General features: G+C 39.0%; 1 protein-coding gene and 1 long non-coding RNA gene across 11 annotated transcripts in view; one reads left to right on the top strand and one right to left on the bottom strand.

Moving 5' to 3' along the window:
• Positions 1-690: 690 nt before the first annotated feature.
• LOC125455457 (uncharacterized) lies at positions 691-7,100 on the bottom strand. Of its 2 annotated transcripts, none has more exons than XR_009446245.1 (2): positions 3,263-7,100; positions 691-2,856 (listed from the first exon to the last, which is right to left on the bottom strand). It is a non-coding gene; the product is annotated as an uncharacterized LOC125455457 (long non-coding RNA). The 2 variants fall into 2 exon arrangements; XR_007248255.2 differs by having other exon boundaries at positions 3,455-7,100.
• meis2a (Meis homeobox 2a) overlaps positions 4,652-18,634 on the top strand; it is a 114,966-nt gene continuing 100,983 nt past the window's right edge. For 2 of the 9 annotated variants that reach the window (XM_048537493.2, XM_048537492.2), the window contains exons 1-6: positions 5,612-7,091; positions 7,401-7,630; positions 8,272-8,413; positions 8,731-8,781; positions 9,486-9,536; positions 10,481-10,630. In XM_048537493.2, the coding sequence (XP_048393450.1) occupies positions 7,080-7,091; positions 7,401-7,630; positions 8,272-8,413; positions 8,731-8,781; positions 9,486-9,536; positions 10,481-10,630 (636 nt within the window). In that variant the 5' untranslated portion in view covers positions 5,612-7,079. Of the gene's footprint in view, positions 4,906-5,611; positions 7,092-7,400; positions 7,631-8,271; positions 8,414-8,730; positions 8,782-9,485; positions 9,537-10,480; positions 10,631-18,634 lie in introns of those variants that run through there. The other 7 variants (XM_048537498.2, XM_048537497.2, XM_048537496.2 and 4 more) reach the window with 4 other exon arrangements.

Genomic DNA, 18,634 nt, shown 5'->3' with positions numbered 1-18,634 from the left:
TTTGTCTCTGTAAAATTTGTGATTGATTTTATCGTTTGAATACCACGGATGATTAATTTCATTAAAATCATATCACAGTATATAAAAAGGTTGAAAGAAATAAAATCAACGTGTGCAAATTAATGTTTAACATTCACTCGCGTTTGGGTCAGCACCCCCTTCGGTGTGTCAAAGTATGCACTTCTCTCGTGTTTTGTATATAATAATTTAGTCAAGTGATATTTCATTGTTCAAAGTCACATTAACCGCTAAATGGAAGTTAACAAGTGAATAATTATCATTAATGCAAAATTAATTTTCATCAGTGTTTCAAAAGATCAAGCACTTCCAATTAAAGTCATCCTTTTAAGTTTAAATAATATAAACGCTGGATGATCTAGGATGTGCCAGAAATAAACAGCCGGTAAGAAAGATGCCAAAATCGTGGTAAGAGTGTACAGTCAGAGTTAGAAGGCTGAGAGAACTTGGTTCTCCCAAAATACTCCAACAATATTCTGGGTAAACAATACTTATTCCGATAAATAATATGGTTAATTATTTGCTGGGCTTCATACAATCCTTTTTTTAAATCGCATCATTAATTAAAGTCGTACCTCCTAGATGGCTACGGGGAGAAAACGAAGAGGTTTTTTATTTTTAAAAGAAAACTGCCATTAGTATCCAAATTTCAACACAAAACCAAAAAAAACATAAGGAAAAGTTACATTTAATTACGTCAAACGATCCAGAACAAAATCGCTCAACATTGCTTTGTTGGAGATCAGAATACGCATACACACACAGAGAGGGGGGAACATTACAAAACAGCTGTCGTACTGTCTTGGCGTCAGCATTGTATAAAAGAAAATTAACGCTCCTTTTTGCTGGCGATTAAAAGGGTTATGTACATAAGACATCGAACGGGTGCAATTTATCGCAATGCTGTTTCAAAAAAGTCTATAAAGATTTGCCCGTTGCTTTGTTACTGCACCCGCTAATTGCTTTTTTTTTCAAATTAACCTGGTTTGGTGGATCTAATCCAGGGATAATTGCAATGGAAGCACGCTTTAATGACACTCATTAAATGATTCCACTACTTATAAACATGACCAGTTTGTATTTAAGAAGCAGAGGAGCATGGACTATTAACATCTAAAATAACTACCTAAATCAGCTTGTTTTGATTTTTCTTGTTTTGTCGTTATACATTTAATGTTCTGAAACGTGCATTGCTAAGAAAAAATAAAATGCATCTTTTTCTGAGAAGGGTAAATGGAATAAGTTATCTTACGGAACACTACTTGAAATATTACTGAATAAGCGCTTGTAAACGCCGTTCCAAATGAAGGGGGGAAATCGAGCTAAATATGGCGAAGAAAAGCTGATTTCTAAATTAGCACGCATCCCGGAGTAGGTAATAATTTTCTAAAATGCCTTCATGTGTAATTCGCGTGCGGGAGATGCCTTGTGTGGGCGACGTGTTATGGTATTATCATTCCCACAACAGCGCTGGCGATTAAGAAGTTCTCGTTGGCGACCTCCACATTCCCAGCCCTGTGTAATGATCCCCCTCCCGTGCAATCGGGCCGGAGTGCGGTCAAAATAACAATCATTCAACTGATATATATTCTAGAGAGAGAGAGAAAAAAATACACCTAAAAAGGAAAGAAACGTCGGCACTCAGTTGTGACAATTTAACAATAATCGCCGTTAGATCCCAAAACAAAAGGTAATACTTTCGAAACGTTAGGGGCAAAACAACATCGAAACTGTGCGGCCATCAAGTGAACGGACAGCAATTGCAAAACAAACGCATTTCGCCTTTCCAGGCAGCGCGGCTGTTGAAAAGTTCACTCCTTCGATAATGAAAACGAAATGAGATCACTAGCGTGTTGGACGTGGCGTTATCAAATCGAGCTTTGTTTCAAATAGGTTCGATTGGTACAATTTAATCTGTTCATTTAAAACCACATCACTGACCCGGTCGCGCTGGGCAACTGAACTTCGCGCGGCTGCAAGGTTTTTTTGGGGGGGGGTGGGTGTGGATTGAGGGGTGTGGAATACTTGTATCAGCTATCGGACTGCTATAGCCAGTCCCGCCAGATAGCGCTAAAGGGCTGTCTATAAGAACGTGCCTTGCAATGAACTTCTCGCCGACCACGGCAGAACATCTGCCGAAAGTTCACGTCGCCTGTTTTCTCTCTGGGTAGTGGCGAGTTTGAGGGAAGCTATGAAAGAAAAACCTGGTGCGTTTAATATATGACGGTTTACAGGTAACGGATGACCCACTCAGTGGGGAGATCTTCCTTCAGCCTGGATTTACACTGGGGTCAGACAAAGTTCACCAATAATCGCCCTCGATCTTCCTTCCTATCTTTTTGTTGTCGGGGGAGGGTGTTTTGGGAAGGGGGGGTGTGTTGGGGGGAGTGGCGGTGGGTTTTGAAATCACGATCTCTAAAACAAACAAACAACCTGTAAAACCAATACAGAGCCCGTTTAGAATATAGAATTCTTGGAAAGCTGGTGAAATACGCTGCAAACTGATTCAACTCTGCTTTTACCTCATTTCCCGAACAAGCAGAGACTTCAAACTTTTGCAGCGATGAATTGAATACATCTTTCACAATCCAGGGGGCAAGAAAACGCACGCTCCGAAACAACACACACATAAACTTGGACTGAAGTACAATCAAAATCAAATCAAAACGAGCGTTAACTGTGGTCAACGCGGAGGACATTCAAATACGTCTCTTTTTAACGAGGTCGCGAAAGTAACTGCAAGTCTCCAATATTTATCGCCTTCCTTTCTTGTCTCCTTCCTTGTTATGACTTTGTATCAGATATTGTACTTCCCAGCGTTCCATAATGAACTGATACCTTGATTTGAAACAAATTGTAACGTTAAAAGTTTATATATGGATGCTCGTAATAGTAAGCACGCTTTAGATTAGTCGGCTTTCATCCTTCAATATAGCAATACTGCGAGGTTTCTAGTCATTTTCTACATCTGAATAGAACTTAACTAAAAGTTACTCTACGAAGAGGTTTATTTCACTTGTATTTGTTTTTTGGTGATGAAAACGAAAAATCCACTTTTTACTACACGAGCAGATTACACAGCGCGGTAATGAGGCTGAGCTTCGCTCAACAAAATGAGTTTGCTTCGGAACGTAGTCACATCAATATTTCAAACGCTGCAGTTGGATAAAATACACACACACACACATTGAAGGGAGTGGGGGGACAAGGCGTGCTGAATCCAAGGAAGTTTGGAGACATTTACCATTTTGGTCGGTACACTTGCAGTTCCAACAACAACTGGCTCCTTCGCCCTCTGATTGTCTTAGTGCTGTTTTTTCTTGAAATAGATACTGAACTCTTAATGAATCTCAACACAGCTGGACTACTCTGACTGAGCAGTGATAGCTCTAACCCCAGGTTGACCCCAATTTGACACCAGAAGATGAAATTTTACCGGCTGTTAAAGCAATCTTCGGCTATCCCCTGCTATCTGTTTGTTGATGGAGATGCACTCCATAACCGGACACCGATTTGCATTATTTGAACGGCAGCTACTCGAATCCCTACTGAAATGTTATATAAAAGGCTGCATTTCGGGATTCGATTCTGAGAAGGTCGGGATATCTCGTATTGATAACAGAAATCTGTGAACTTGGAAAAAAGCATATACATAACATATTAAGTGAAGCAAAGCAACCGTTCTCTAAAACCGAAATCGAACAAGATTTGTTTAGGGAGAATAGCACTTACATATCATATGCGTATGTTATGTAAATATGAATATTCAGGAACAAAGTTGGTAACTCAGTAAATAAATAAAAGAACGGTACAGAAATGCTGTCCAGACTCTCATTATCTGCATTTGGAATTCTACTGTTTTGCAGTCAACTGTTAAACACAAGAGTGTTTTACGTTGAAGTACTTTCGTATTGTACAAAAACAAAACTTTATTATAATAAAATAGGTTTTTCTATCGATAAAATACAAGGTAGCCACTATTTATTACCGTGTTTTACTTACCGCCGTCCAGGGTCAATGGCGATTTGCAAGTCATTTGTGCTTTTATTAAATATTGACGAGTAACGTAGAAGATCATTTTCAAACTTTTGGACTCACACGAAATCCGAATGTGTACTTTGCTTTATGTTATAAAATAAAATGTCATCAATTCGACAAATAGAACACATGTCCCTTATTATTCGGGGCTTACCAACAGAACATGCCGGGCATGTTAGAAGGAAAATACCTATGCATATGGCTAGAATATTTAATCGGCGCAATCCTATGGGGTGCAACATATCCCGACATCCATACACTTTACCAGATCATGGAAATGGCACAATACCGCAGTCAAACCCATTGACAAAAAATGAGTCGGAACAAATGCATTTTCAATAGTCACCGATGACTGTCACACAACATTTACTTTTATTTATCACTTGAGAAAGTCCCCGCTCATCGCTGCTACCAGCTCGCCGCTTTAGTGCTCTAGAAAGCTTTCACGATTTTACAAAGCGCCTTGTTCCAACGCCGGGCTGCGATCAGAGAGACATTCCTTGCCGTTACCGACGAGGTGAGAATTCGTGGCCGGCTCGGTTTTCAAACTCGCCTGGTTCACGCATTGCGAAAACGCTGCAATTTCTACCCACCTTTCTTCTGTTGTCTTGTTGACTTGTTACATTAAAACACGGCAATCATTAATGTGGGGCTGGTCGGTTAGGCAAAACCATGGCAACGTTGCCGTTTGTGTACTGTTTGGCAATAAATGCCTATTAGTGAAGCACACTTACTTGAATGGCAGGACGCGGCTGTACTTACAGTGCTGCAGGACAAGTCGCAGTACAGTAGAGCAGAAGAATACTTATTAGAAGACCGTCTCGGAAGGCAGCTGGATCTTCAGAAGCTGTACGTCTTTCTCATTTTTTAAAGGGGGAAACAATGCGTAAAAAGTATTTTGAGAGCGAATTTTCGCTGCTGTCCTACATTGTCAACAGTCCTTGGTATACTCAGAGGCAGCGTCATGTTGGAATGCCTACTGGCGTTTGTCAACCGCTGCACTATGTTATTTTTTATGTGAGGGGTGTTTTCCCAAACATCATTGTTGTTATGATGCCTCGTTTAATCAAACTGTTTAATTGCAGTGGGTATTACTATCAACATCATCCTCTTAATCGTTCTCTTTTCTTTTTGCTTTATTGACCTCTTGAAGTTGCATTACTGCATCCCCGTGTCCGCGAAAAAAAGTGTACAGATTCTGCTTGCTTTGACAAAGTCGTGATTCATGTTTAATTTTGGAAATCAAATATCCCGTAGACAATGTATTTTGCCAATTTCCCCCCCCCCCCACCCCCCTGTGAAACCATCGATATGTGATGTCACACGCACAAAAGCCTGCATGTCTATTGATGAACCCAAACATTAAACGGAATAGACCGTTTCGGCCTTTGTGCGTAGGGGGCCGTGAACGAGAAGGGGGGGAAAGACAAAACTACTGCAATCGATGGGTCGACCATTGCTCCGCCCCTTAACTTCTAGCATCCCCTGTGATTGATGATCAGATGAAGCTATGATAATTGACTGCCATGATGTACGGCTGGGTGCATGAATTTGGATCCAGCGAAAGGATTGGACGAGATGCACAAAATTACTTTCCCTGCAAAGCTTTTTTTTCGTTGGAAAAGTTCATTTGTGCTCAAGGGGGTGAGGGACCACACTTAATTTTCTAAATAACACTGCAATTAGGAACACCATTATCTGGAGTCACCGCGACAAATATCTCCGCGTTACCCTGCAAACCACAACAATGCTAGGAAAACAAAAGTACAGCGGAGGACATGGATGACTGAAGGGGGAAATAATTCGAAGCCTGTTGAACTTGGGAGTCACTTACTCAAATAAAACCGGTGTTGCCTTCCCGAAGCAATCCTCTGCAAGACACACATCGGTCAGTCGTGAATGTGACCAGTTAACGAGTTTCACATATTATGTATTTGTTAAGGTACAGCAAGTCGGACACTTCCACTATTTTAAGTCATAGTTTCTGAGAATTGCAAAGGGCTTGATTTGAAGCAAGGGCTCTAGCCCTTACTTTGTGGGAAGTTCTGAAATATCCTAACATGTGAACAACTTTTTCTAAAAGCAGTTGTCACACACACAAAACAGAAAAAAAAATTGTACATACATGGGAATAATGAATCTCGCTAAGACAATGCTGATTGATTTAGAGATGTTTTACAATCTGACTTGGGGGAAGGGGAGGGGGTTCTCAGTGGGGCTTTTATTTCGGTTCTGGCTCCCCCCCCCCCCCCATGACTTGCAGCGGTCCGATTGCATAGTCTGCATATGAGAGACAGCTTGGCGTACGACTGGCTATGACCACCACTACTTCCGGGTTCCGTCATTCTCCCGCCGCCGCCGCTCAGCGCTGCCAGCGCATTATTACTGACAACACACTCACTCTGTAACCAACCAACCTCCCAACCTGCCACCTCCTCAATACTTACTGACAGCCACTTATTCAAACAAACAACAAAAAAAAAGCTACGAAAGAAGCCGAAGCTGCTTTCCACCCACTTTCTCGCTCTTATTTTTTTGTGTGCTGTTAACTCCTCGTGAACGTTTTTCATCGCTGTTTTTTTACAGTGAGATAGCGGTCCAAGACAGCGGAGTTGTTGCAACGGCAGATCATCATTCATTCAATACCTTGACAACCCTGCTTTGATTGACAGCTGGAGTGGCAAAAAGCCATGAGAGACGACAGTTTTGTTACAAGCGGGCTGTTGACGGGCCGATCGTAACCTTCAGTAATTATTTTTTTCTCTCTGGCTTGACATTTTTTTTTGCTTCTTCTGGAAAGAAAAAGAGGGAGAGAGAGAGAGAGAGCGGGAGAGAGAGAGAGAGAGAAAAAAAAGGCAAAGTTCCCCTCCTTCCTTGGGCCGCTTTAAACTGCGATAGTGGAGGATAAAGCAGAAGTCGGAAACTGGATTGGAAAAAAAAGGGATCTCGTTGAGTATCAGAACTAAAGCGGACTGGGGGATATTACAGAGACGGCACATCCAACAGTGTGGGAGCGCAGACTGATGGCGCAAAGGGTAGGTTTTCAATCTGCAACACTCACCTATCGGATAATCCTGTATCAGTGGGGCCTGTCTGAGTCCTCTCATCTACTGATGATGGCGGCCCGTGTACAACAGCAGCAATCGCAACCAAAGAAAAAATCTGTTTGATAGCAAACTCTAGTGTGCACGAGCATGTGTTGTGCTTCTTGTAGGTCTGCTGCTTTTTTTTTTCTGTTTAACGCGATTCTGTTCCCCTTTTCCCCCCCTCTCTCGCTCTCTTTCACCCCCACCCTCCCCCCATCCCCCACCTCTCCTGATCTTCTATTGATTTCTTCGATGCAGTACGATGAACTTCCTCATTACGGTGGGATGGACGGAGTTGGGGTACCGGCGTCCATGTACGGAGACCCTCACGCCCCCCGGCCGATCCCTCCAGTCCACCACCTCAACCACGGACCGCCGCTCCACAGCCAGCACTACGGCCCACATACACCTCATCCTAATGTCATGCCCACAAGCATGGGCTCTGCTGTCAACGATGCCCTAAAGAGGGATAAAGATGCAATTTATGGGTAGGTAATAAAATATAAAAGAACACTGACACGCTCCGCGGAGAGAGAGAGTTAAAAAAAAGCAGTTTATAACCAATTCAGTAGAAAGCCAAATAAAACTGGCAAGTTCAGTGGAAGCAAGTATCTAGCTGTTTTCTTTTTTTGCAAAGTTTAGTGTGCACGCACAGGGCTCTGAACTTTGTGTCCCTATTTTGGAATGAAGTCGGATCTCGTTTGCTCTTGGTTTGGAAGTGAAGCTTTGTTTTTTGCCAATCCACAAACGTTAATGATTATAGCTTTCTGGACTGACCGGAAGCTGCAAGTTTTTTTTGCACTGTTTCTGTTCTGTTAAGTTATGTTTTACTTCAAAATGGCTGCTGCCTTGTTGCTTAACTTAGTGGGGTGAATAACTATGTAGTATTGTTAAAATACAAATCCCAATTTTAGTCGGTACCTGGGAAATTGTAAGGAGCAATCCGGTTCTTCAGTTGTAAATTGCCAATTGCTGAGTGAATTGCAAGAATGAAGTGGTCTGTTCTGGACGGAGAGAGAGAAAGAGTGGGCAGATTGTCTTCATTGCCACTAGAAATCATACATAGTTTTAAGGGTTTCGTGTGCTTCAGAACTGAAAGGAATTGACCGAACTCCTCCTTGTCTTGCAGGCATCCTTTATTTCCTCTGTTAGCGCTGGTTTTTGAGAAATGTGAGTTAGCGACCTGCACTCCACGAGAACCCGGCGTAGCAGGCGGTGACGTCTGCTCGTCTGACTCCTTTAACGAGGACATAGCAGTATTCGCAAAGCAGGTCTACAATTCATCTTTTTTACAAACTGAGATACAATATGATGAGGGGAAAAAGACATACTAGCACTTATGATAACAGTCTTGCAGCAGTTTTTTCCTTAAATGTAACCTGTAAAATCGTCTTTAGGTGTACATCTGTGCAACACACAAGCATTTTAATAAATGTGTCAAATTACAAGTAATTACATATCATTTATGTACTAATTGTGTTCTACATGCTGTTTATTTAGCAAGCACACCTTGCCTTCTGAGACGCTTAAGACTTTTGCAAACTCTTAATACATTGCATTGAGCTCATTTATTTCACTTATTGTTTAGGTCCGCGCAGAAAAACCACTGTTCTCTTCTAATCCCGAACTGGATAACTTGGTAAGGCGTTCAACACTTTGTGATCTTTCTAACACATTTTCGATTTGATGTATATTACACGTGGCTTCGCTGCATGCACAGAAATCACTGCCCATTGTGACTGTTGGAACTGAGATGACCTTCTGGGGTTGGATTTTAATTAGTGCTGCCCTTAAATAAATGACCTTTTTAAAATATATTTCTAAAGCGCTCATTCGAGTTTAAACATTGCTTGCTGAATGACTGATTACAAACCCGCTCGTCAGCCGCAGGAGGCTTAAAGGGGAAATGGTGAGTTGGGGGTGATTCAGGAAATAACTGCTTAGCAAGAGGGAGCCACTTAAGAAATCCCCGGACTTTCGACCCGACCGATTTTGCAAATTCTACGTGAGGTGGCAAATAAAAGATCGGCAAGCTGCCTCGTTCGCGGCTTGAGATTTGTGATCCCGACTGAAGCCCTCCCATTTGACTTAGAGTCTATCTTTAAAAAATTCCGGATAGTGTTTGTTTTAAAATCCCCAATGGATGTTTGAACACGAAAACACTCCACAAAGCCTGAATATTATTACGTGATAATTTCAAAATAACCCTCGAAGTTTGCCTAATCGTAAACGTTCTGCTCTGTTTAAAGTTGTTTTTAAATTCACCGTGTTATCTGATATGAGTTTCGACTGAAAGATTGGGACTTCTATATTGCATGTCTAACATATGTGATACATTTGCAGATGATTCAAGCTATACAAGTGTTAAGGTTCCACCTATTGGAGTTAGAAAAGGTAAAAAAAAGTTTTGTCGCCCTTTTCAATCTCGCTCAATTCCAAATCCATGTGTGGTTTAAAGTATTCGTCAGACTATGTTAACTGTAACTCAAACTTACAAACCTGAAATCTATTTCTTGAATTGTCCGGAGATATATTGATGGCATCAAAGTGCCAGTGTTGTTAAAATAGGGAGCGTTCCTGTCGCTTGCTGGCCGCGCCTCAGCTTTCACCCTTGTATTAAAACCGAAAGAAACTATTCCGACAGGTTCATAGATTAAGATTTCTGCCTGTACACGCTTGCCCTTTTCATATACACAAGGCGTTTGGGTTTATAAGTGTCTGGCTTCAAGTTGTAGACCGCTGCGTTTCTTTGATGTGGCTTTGGGTTTGAAAGTAACATTCATTTTACAGTGTTGCAAAGTCGCAGCTCAAACCCTGAACTCATTGGGTCATACAGGATACTCAGGTCTGAGCGCAAAAGACGGTGCAGTTTTGTTTTTGCAGTTCAGAGAATGAATCTGTTATCAAGGAAATGTGAATTATTTTTAAAGCAATCAGATCAAACAATATGAACAAATATACCGCGTTTTAGACCGTGACTGTAGCCGCGATAATATAGAAATAGGTACCACATTTTAGTGCAACACTGTATATACGTATGTATGTATAAGATTATATTTTTGTAGAATGAAAGTATGATCCTGGAGTAAAGTGATGCAGAGCCTTTCATCCGGAGAGTTATTTGCTAATGTTAACTGCGTATTTTTCCCTTGTTCAAATACTTGTTGCTTCAGTCTCTAGAGAATAATAAGTGCACGAACAATTTCACTATTGTTTCCTTGTTTTTGAATAATGCCTGTAACCACAGCCTCCCCACACGTACATAGCCCGTGTTACTAGTTTCGGAAACCTTGCCATCTGATGTATGTGTATTTTGTTTTGTTATTTCTCGGATTCAGGTTCACGAACTGTGTGATAACTTCTGCCACCGGTACATTAGTTGTTTAAAAGGGAAAATGCCCATAGACTTAGTCATCGACGAGCGAGATGGAAGTTCCAAATCTGACCACGAAGAGCTGTCCGGATCATCGACAAATCTTGCAGAACATGTGAGTGAAGTTTTCATGTGTTCACAGCGCTGGGTTGCTGAGCTATGTTAGTTTCTTTTTCTCGCGGCTGTTTACCTGTGTTGGATCTTTCCTTTCTGGGTTGGATCTAGCCCCGTTTTGTTTTGCAGTAAATACTTAGGCAAATGTTTCGGCTGTGGTTAACATATTAGACACATTTAAGGCCTATTGGAGTGAGCCCTTCTTAACTTTTGCACTCACGAGTCTTTCGCATGCCGTGATTTCAGTTGCTTCAGTCATCACCCTAGCGGGGCCACAGCCTAAAAACTCTGACGGGGTTGATTTTGGGGACTTGATTTAATTTTTGTGCGTTTCTGAACACAGGGGGTTACGAGGGGGAGGGGTGGGGAGAGGGTGAAATCTGCAGCTTGGCACAGACGGTATGGAACAATATCTGTTATTATGTAGGCGTTGGCAGGCGGTAAATCACTCGCAGTGTTCCTGGCTAAGGTTGTGCTCGGCTGTGGTTAGAAGGAGTTGTGTTTTGGAAGCGTTCACACATGTATTGAAATGCTTCTTGTGTTCATTTATCCAAACCGATCGATAACTGGCCAATGTGTTTAGAACCTTGTGATTAAATTGACACAGGCACCGTATATAAGGCTTTGCAGTGGTTCGCCTGAACGAAGCTGTGAAGTTTAACTGTAGCAAGATAGTTGGTTTGACGTTTGCTTTGTTGCGCGGACCAGCCGCGGGCTGATGGGCCTGTTGTGCCCCAGCTTAGTGTCCCAGTGAGGAGTTAGTAGCTTCACAGCTGCGGGTTGAGAGCACAAAACCGCCAGCGTTTATTTTGGAGCAGTTCTGGAGTCATATTACAGTGCGCGTTCGGAAGCAAATACTAGAGGTGTAAGCAAATATTTATGCCGAATATCTCGCGTGAGACTGACAACTGGACGCACACAGGGACATCACTGATAGGTACATTCAGTGCTCTAAAGCACTCTCCCCAGAGTCGAACGTGCAGCAGTTTTCAAAAATCTGTCTCCAAAGCTGCGTTTGAAGGGCTACCTGGGGAAAGGCTATAGGTGTAGAAGTCGCATTATTGTACTTAGAAAATCTACTTGGTCACAGTTGAGGTCGCAGTACTAGCTTCTGCTTCTCAAGCCCACCAGTGTGTTGTCACCGAGCAAAGCGTTATGGTGATATTTTAAATAACCACAGCAGGTATTTTCAGTGTTATAGCAACAATAGATTTCTGAAGCCGTCTTGGCAGGAAAAAAAACAAAGTCTAGTAAGCGAGTCTGAAAAACAACTGGTCGAAATTTTAAAGCAATTTATATTCTTTTCTCAGGATTCATGTTTGCCAACCATAATCAGAACATTTTAGTTTTGCACTTCAATGACAATTGTGATTTTATGACAATGGAATATGTAACTCTTTATTCCTCAATACTTTAGGAGGAGGTCATATTTGACTTTACAAAATTGAATTTTCCATGTCTTAAATGGGAATGTACTTCATCTCATGTTGATGTGTGGAAATGAAGTACACTAGTGTTTATACTGAAGAGATTAGATAAACTAGCCTGTTTAAGTTCCTGGCAGATGGCAGATGCTATAGCCAATTTACTGTGTTCCATTAAAAAATTCTAATTTACACACTATAATGGGATGAGGTTGGGAGGTTAACATTTTGATAATATGATAACTGTAGTTTTAGTTACAGTAGTGCAACATTCCGAACGCAAAACAGACCAAATATAACAACCCATTTATCTTGCACCCGTTAGGGTTTACCACTTCATTAAGTATTATAATTTAGAGCCTTTATTTCCTGGTGATTTCAACTATGAAAATTTTTACATCAAACCCCCTGCCATTTGTTTTCAAAGGGGCACTAATTTGAGCAACCAGAACACCAGCAGGGAGATGAAGAGCTTTATGAAAAATTGTTCACAATGAGCTTTGGTTTCTTGTAACATGTATTTCTTCTGTGCTGCTTGTTTCATTCTATATCATTACAATTCTATTAATGCATTCCTATATATTTAAGACTTTAGGTTTAGATCTTTAACCTAGTGTCAGAGTGATGATCGTACCATTTGGCTGTTAGTTGTTTTTACCTTGCTGCAAATTGCATACTGTAACTACTTACTTTCTGATCACTTTTTGAAAGATTGGGGTGATAAGAGTAGAAAAAAGCAGAGAAAGTGATAAAGGAGATAGTGATCAAGGCAAACAAGAATGGAAATCTCTCTGCATCCTTTAATTCTTACATGTTCTAAGTCACAGGAAGGGGCACTGCATGTTTCAAGCCATAGTTGAAAATGCTAATTTATTTAGTTTGACTCCTTTTTTTACTTTGATATGGATTTTCACTACATAACCCAAGGCTAGATCTCAACTGGTGAAAGTCGGTGCATTGATGGTGATGAAGTATTTCAAAGGATTTGAGGCGGCTTGTTGTCTTCCCTGTTTACCTGGTGTGTCGCCATTCTTATCCATGCATGTACCAAATTGTTTTATTTGCACATGAAATGGCTAGAGTGTTTGAACTGATTTAGGTCTTGAATAGCACCGATTGAAAGGAAATGTGCTTTAATTTGTTGTGAGCCAGGATTGCCTTCATTATAGAAGTGACAGATCTGTGACAGCTGCTTGACACCCCAAAAGCACACACCTCTCCTTGCCTATTCAGTGGTGTCAATCTGCCACATGGGGAGAAAGATACAACTGCTTGATGACTGCTAAATCCTTATGAAGATATTTTGTGGGGGATAGGATAGCTACAAGTGAGCATATACAGGCAGTTTTATTGCACACCTGTAAAGTAGTGTGTTGTGTGAGCAGGTCCTTTCGAATCTGTAGATTGTATTTAGCATTCATTCACAGTTTCAAGTGTAAAGATTGTTATATAATTTTCTCTTACTTTTTAATAGGTCTGAAAGTATAAACTTTTAAATTGACTATTCACTAATTTCAATTTAAATATCATTGCCTACCTTTCCTGCACTTTAGATAATAAAATATTTTCTAAGATACTTGCAAAACCTAGACAAACTCTTAATGTCACACTTTGTTTTTTTTGGTTTGTTCTATTTGATTTGATTTTAATTAAATTAAGTTTTGATTTTCACATTTTCCGTGAAAGTATTGACCTATAACTGCAACTGTAGTATGTTTACAGATTGACTTAAATCAATTCATAATCAATGCTGGCTCAAATATATTATTGACAAATTACCATTATTCACAAACTCTTTAATTACCATGTTTTTGTCTTTTACAATCAAGAATAAAGTGTACATACAAACTACAACTGGCAGAAGGTATTACACTCAGCACAGATGTGTACAAGTATGCCTCTGTGCACAGTGGGTAAGACCTGATCAACCTAGTATTTTGGAAATGCATTCCTAAAGTGACTGCTTGTAATTCTAATTCCCTGGCCCTGCATTGCACATACATTCATTCATGAACTCCCTGATAAAAGGCCTAAAACTTTCTAAGCTGGAACAGTCAGACTGTCTTCAAAGTTTCCTTTCAAGATTTACCCACCAACGTATTATGCAGTTAAATTCAAAATACATTTTAGCAATAATTCTTTCATTCCAAAAATTGTTTTTGCTTACTGTTCACTTAAACTGAAAGTGGCTTTGTATTTTTGGATCACCATTCACATTTAACCAGCCCTTATTTTATATGCGGGAAATACAACTGGAATTCAATTGAATAGAAAATGGTGAAAGCACAGAAAAGTATTGGTGCCAGCACAGATCACAAAAAATGTTTTATAACTATGCACATTGATATTCTGTACTAGTAAGTTTGTTTTACTTACCTGTAAATATCAGTGAGCTTGCATGTAATGACACAATCTGATGTGTATTGAATAATCAAGTTATTTCATAAACTTAAAATCTCAACTTTTTAGTTTGAAGCTACAGAATGCCAACTACTCATCATTGTGATTCCTTAATATTGTACTCATCTGCATTTTAAACCACACATGGATATATTTTACAACTGAGTACAAAAATATTACTCAGGCAATATCTACACATTTATTTCTCTTTTTCTGTCAATTATCTCTGACCCCTTCCCTCCTGAAGACATTGAATGCTTGCAGGGTTATGGTTCCATCGATAGTAGAAACCCTCTGGCACCTCAGCTATATCATAGTTGTTATTAAGCATGTCCAGATATTGGGTAATGATAAGCTATCCAGTTAGCCTAGACATCATGACTGAGTGTAATCTTGACATCCTCAAAGCATTACCAACCAAGATTGCTGGCTAGAGACAAGGCACTGGAACCCTAGTTAGTCCTTCCTCTTTTGTTAGCTGATACATCGATTTATTTTTTAAGATTGTCTAATTATCTTTAAAAAAAACCTGGGACCTTCCAGAACTATATACCTCAGCTCCAGAACATTTTACTCCACTAAGCAATTGGAGAAGCAAAATCTTCAAGTTATTTTTCATTTGCTCACGGGATGTGGGTAGCCTTGGTGGGCCAATATTTATTGCCTATCTGTAATTGTTTAGCATTAACCATGTTGTTATGGGTCTTGTTTCACGATGAGACCAGACCACGTAAGGTTGCCACTTTCTTTCCCTGAAGGACATTGGTGAACGTGATAGGTTCTCCTCAACAATCAATAATGGTGTCATGGTCTCCATTAGACTCATAATTGCAGATTTTTGTTTTAATTGAAATTTCACCATCTTCCATAGTGGGATTCAAACCCAGGTCCCCAGAATATTACTTGAGTCTCTGGACTAATAGTCCAGCGATAATACAACATCTTTACATATTTATTGAAGTGTTATTTAGGCTACTATGCTGCCCTAAAACATTGTATTTTTAAATTAATTGTAGAATTTTTGTACTGGCTTTCCTGTTAAATGCAAGCTGTTCAGCCACAAACATTGTAAGTTGGGAAAGTGAAATGTTTTGTGGGGTATACCAACTCATGCCTTGAACCATTATCAGTGTTACACTATGAATAGCCGATAGGTTCTGTTGTTCAGGTGGATTGCACCCTGAGGCTGGCAAGCTTTCCTTTTGACTAAATAAATTTCTAAATTATGTAGCACCCCATCTAGTGGTCTTGCTAAAGACTAACAAAAAAAATCCCCTAACGGCGAGTTCAAATGGTATGCAGCCTTGATCCTTGAACTTATAACCTTCTCATTGGGCATCACATGCTTGCTGGGCAGTTCTTTTGTTGAAATATCAACTTATGTTTAGCTGAATAAGGTCATTAACCAGTTTAAAACAGTGTGGTTAACCTCGATATCATAACATATTTTAGAACTGAAGAATTACAAAATAACATTACTACTCAATTATTCTTAGAACTACAACCTCTACCTATGGATGCAATTATAAATCTTCATTCAACTTGGATAATTTATCAGAGCAAAGGAAATAGGTAGACAAACTGCAGTTCATTTTCACCTTGTAAGTACATACCCAAATGGCATGAAACCTTTATATTAAAAAAAAGAGACATTTGCTTTCCACAATAAGTAAAGAGTTTTGAAAAATCAGTAACATTATAATTCATCCCTCTGGTGAAATTGCTAATTGTTATTATAAGAGAATTTTTTAAACACTGAAATGTTGACAGAAATCTCTGTTTGATATATGATGATCATACATATGTTGACACATTTAATTTGTTTTGCATGGAATCATCTGTTGCATGGCAGCATTCCTTTGAAAGTTCGCCAGCACATATTCTTCCCAAGTTACTTACACTCTTGACAAATACCATTGGTAGAGATAGAAATAGCAAATTTGCCTGACTATTTGGTCACTTGTGAAATGACAGAATGGAAGAAAAACAGTTGTGGAGCCACGTTTACGGAAACCATGTTGCTTTAGCTATTAGAGTCCGGTGGCAGCAGTAGCCTGTTTTAGGTTGGAATTAGAGCTAGCTCTAGCTTTAAGTATTGGGAGTTCAGTTTAGACTATGCTTATGCCATAGTTTCTGTTTCATGCTTTACACAGAAGAGAAGCAAATGGTTTTTCCCTGGGCTATTTAATTGTGAAAGTAATAGTTTCCTCTGCCTCGCCTAATCATGAGTTCCACACTGTTCACCTCACGAGTACATATTAACATAATGCTGATAAATAGTTGACACCTAATCAATCGTGTGTATAGGAAAGTTGATTACACAGTCACAGATAGTGTTACTTGTCATGAAATATAAAAGACAGATGCAAATAAATAATTTTGTATCTGTATTTCAATTACTGACCCAGTTAAAGTATGCTAATATCAAATACTTCATAATGAATGTAAAGCAGTGGAATGAATAGTCCCAAAATACAACTTGTAATAATGGAGTTTAAATATTCCATTGCCACAAAGTCCAAATCATCACGTTGAGTTCAGTTTTGAGCAAGGTAGTAAAACAGGTTTGTTTTCAAGAGTTGAAGGCAAAAAATATTTAGTAGTCAGGAAATAAAGCACTTTAGGAGGGGCAGCTGCTTGTCTTTGAGATCATTGCTGCATATAGCTGTGAGATGTACCTATTTCTCAAAAAATCTTCATTCTGTCCTTTATTAGAGCATGAATTATGATATGAAATATAACAAAAAGGGTAATAATTTTATGATTTTTTTAAAAATTCATAATGCTTAAAGTTAAATCACAATCATTGTTACATTTTTACTTTTTTAAACCTGTGTTACTATGAAATGCAGAAGTAAAGTATTAACTAGGCAAAGAAATTGTTGATATTTATTCTGCATATTGTTTAAACCAAAAATTTTATTCCCTTTGCTCCTGAACTGTCAGAAGTAATAGTTGGTTAAATTGGGATAAAGCAGTTGAATATAGATTAGTAGATTAGAATTTCAAACACTGTTGATTTTTGTCACTATTTGATAATATTTTAGATAATGAAAGCAGCTGAGAAGCAACGATTTTTATTTACTAATAAGTGTTCAACCTATTTCTCTCCTCCTCCCCGTAAAATAAAGGCAGAATAATACATGGCTGATGTAGCAATATGAGGCAGTAATTCTATCACACAACGCCAGAGCAAAGCTTGAGCAGTCTATGAGTATTAGGAGAAACCCAAGATTGAATTACTGTCTTCAAGTCATTGCTGGATAATCATTCTTTCTAATATATTGTGCATACCCAAGTTCACTTTTAACTTCTCTTAGCATTATTAATGAGTTTATTAAGTGTTGCAGAGGTATTGCATTTTAAATGCAATTGTCACGAAGCTAATACGTACAAGCTTTGAAATATATGACGTATGTGATTGTGCTGTACTAGCGTGCTACCAACATATTATTGGAAGATTACTATTACATATAGAAAACATACAATAATTTATGACATATCACTAACAAGTATGAAGTATATTTTGATAACTTAAATGATATTGAAAATTATTTAAATTCAGATGTGTTTTTCTTCAGTTAGTTTCTATATATCTACTGTTGCTCCACAGTCAAACACTTAATGGAAAATACGATGCACTAGTTCTGCTTTATGGATCAGGAACTAATTACATTTATTTTACATTTTGATATCGATGTACTTTGAAAGGATTGCTAGCAGTAAGTAAAATTAGTCACTTAATGTTTTATATAGAATATAAAAAAATCCTACAAGGTACAGTTAAATATGAGATTAATAATTTTCTAATACCGTCTGTTACTTTGAATTGTGCAATCATTTGATAAAAAAAGTGCATTTTCCAAGTTTCATATCAAATACCAAATATGTACTTCTTTTTGTCAGACAGAATTCCTGGTTATACTGTAGTTGTCTTAGAAAGTAAAGATATATTGGATAGACTCAATACTGCAACAAAGGTAACACAGTCTGATAAAATGCGGATGAGTCTGATTCTATCCAGTTAGAAAAATTGACACATCATGTGTTGACAGAAATTGTTTTCTTCATGGAAGTGCAGCAGGTACAAGTCATTATGTTTCTCACAGAGATAGATGTTCTATGTTGACAAAAGTCCCGGCAGAAGAGTTTGTATTTAGTATGGTTAAGACTTTGTCCCC

Source organism: Stegostoma tigrinum, chromosome 10 (assembly GCF_030684315.1).
Source record: "Stegostoma tigrinum isolate sSteTig4 chromosome 10, sSteTig4.hap1, whole genome shotgun sequence".
In the NCBI taxonomy this organism is placed as follows: domain Eukaryota; kingdom Metazoa; phylum Chordata; class Chondrichthyes; order Orectolobiformes; family Stegostomatidae; genus Stegostoma; species Stegostoma tigrinum.
This window is presented reverse-complemented; position numbering and strand designations above follow the sequence as displayed.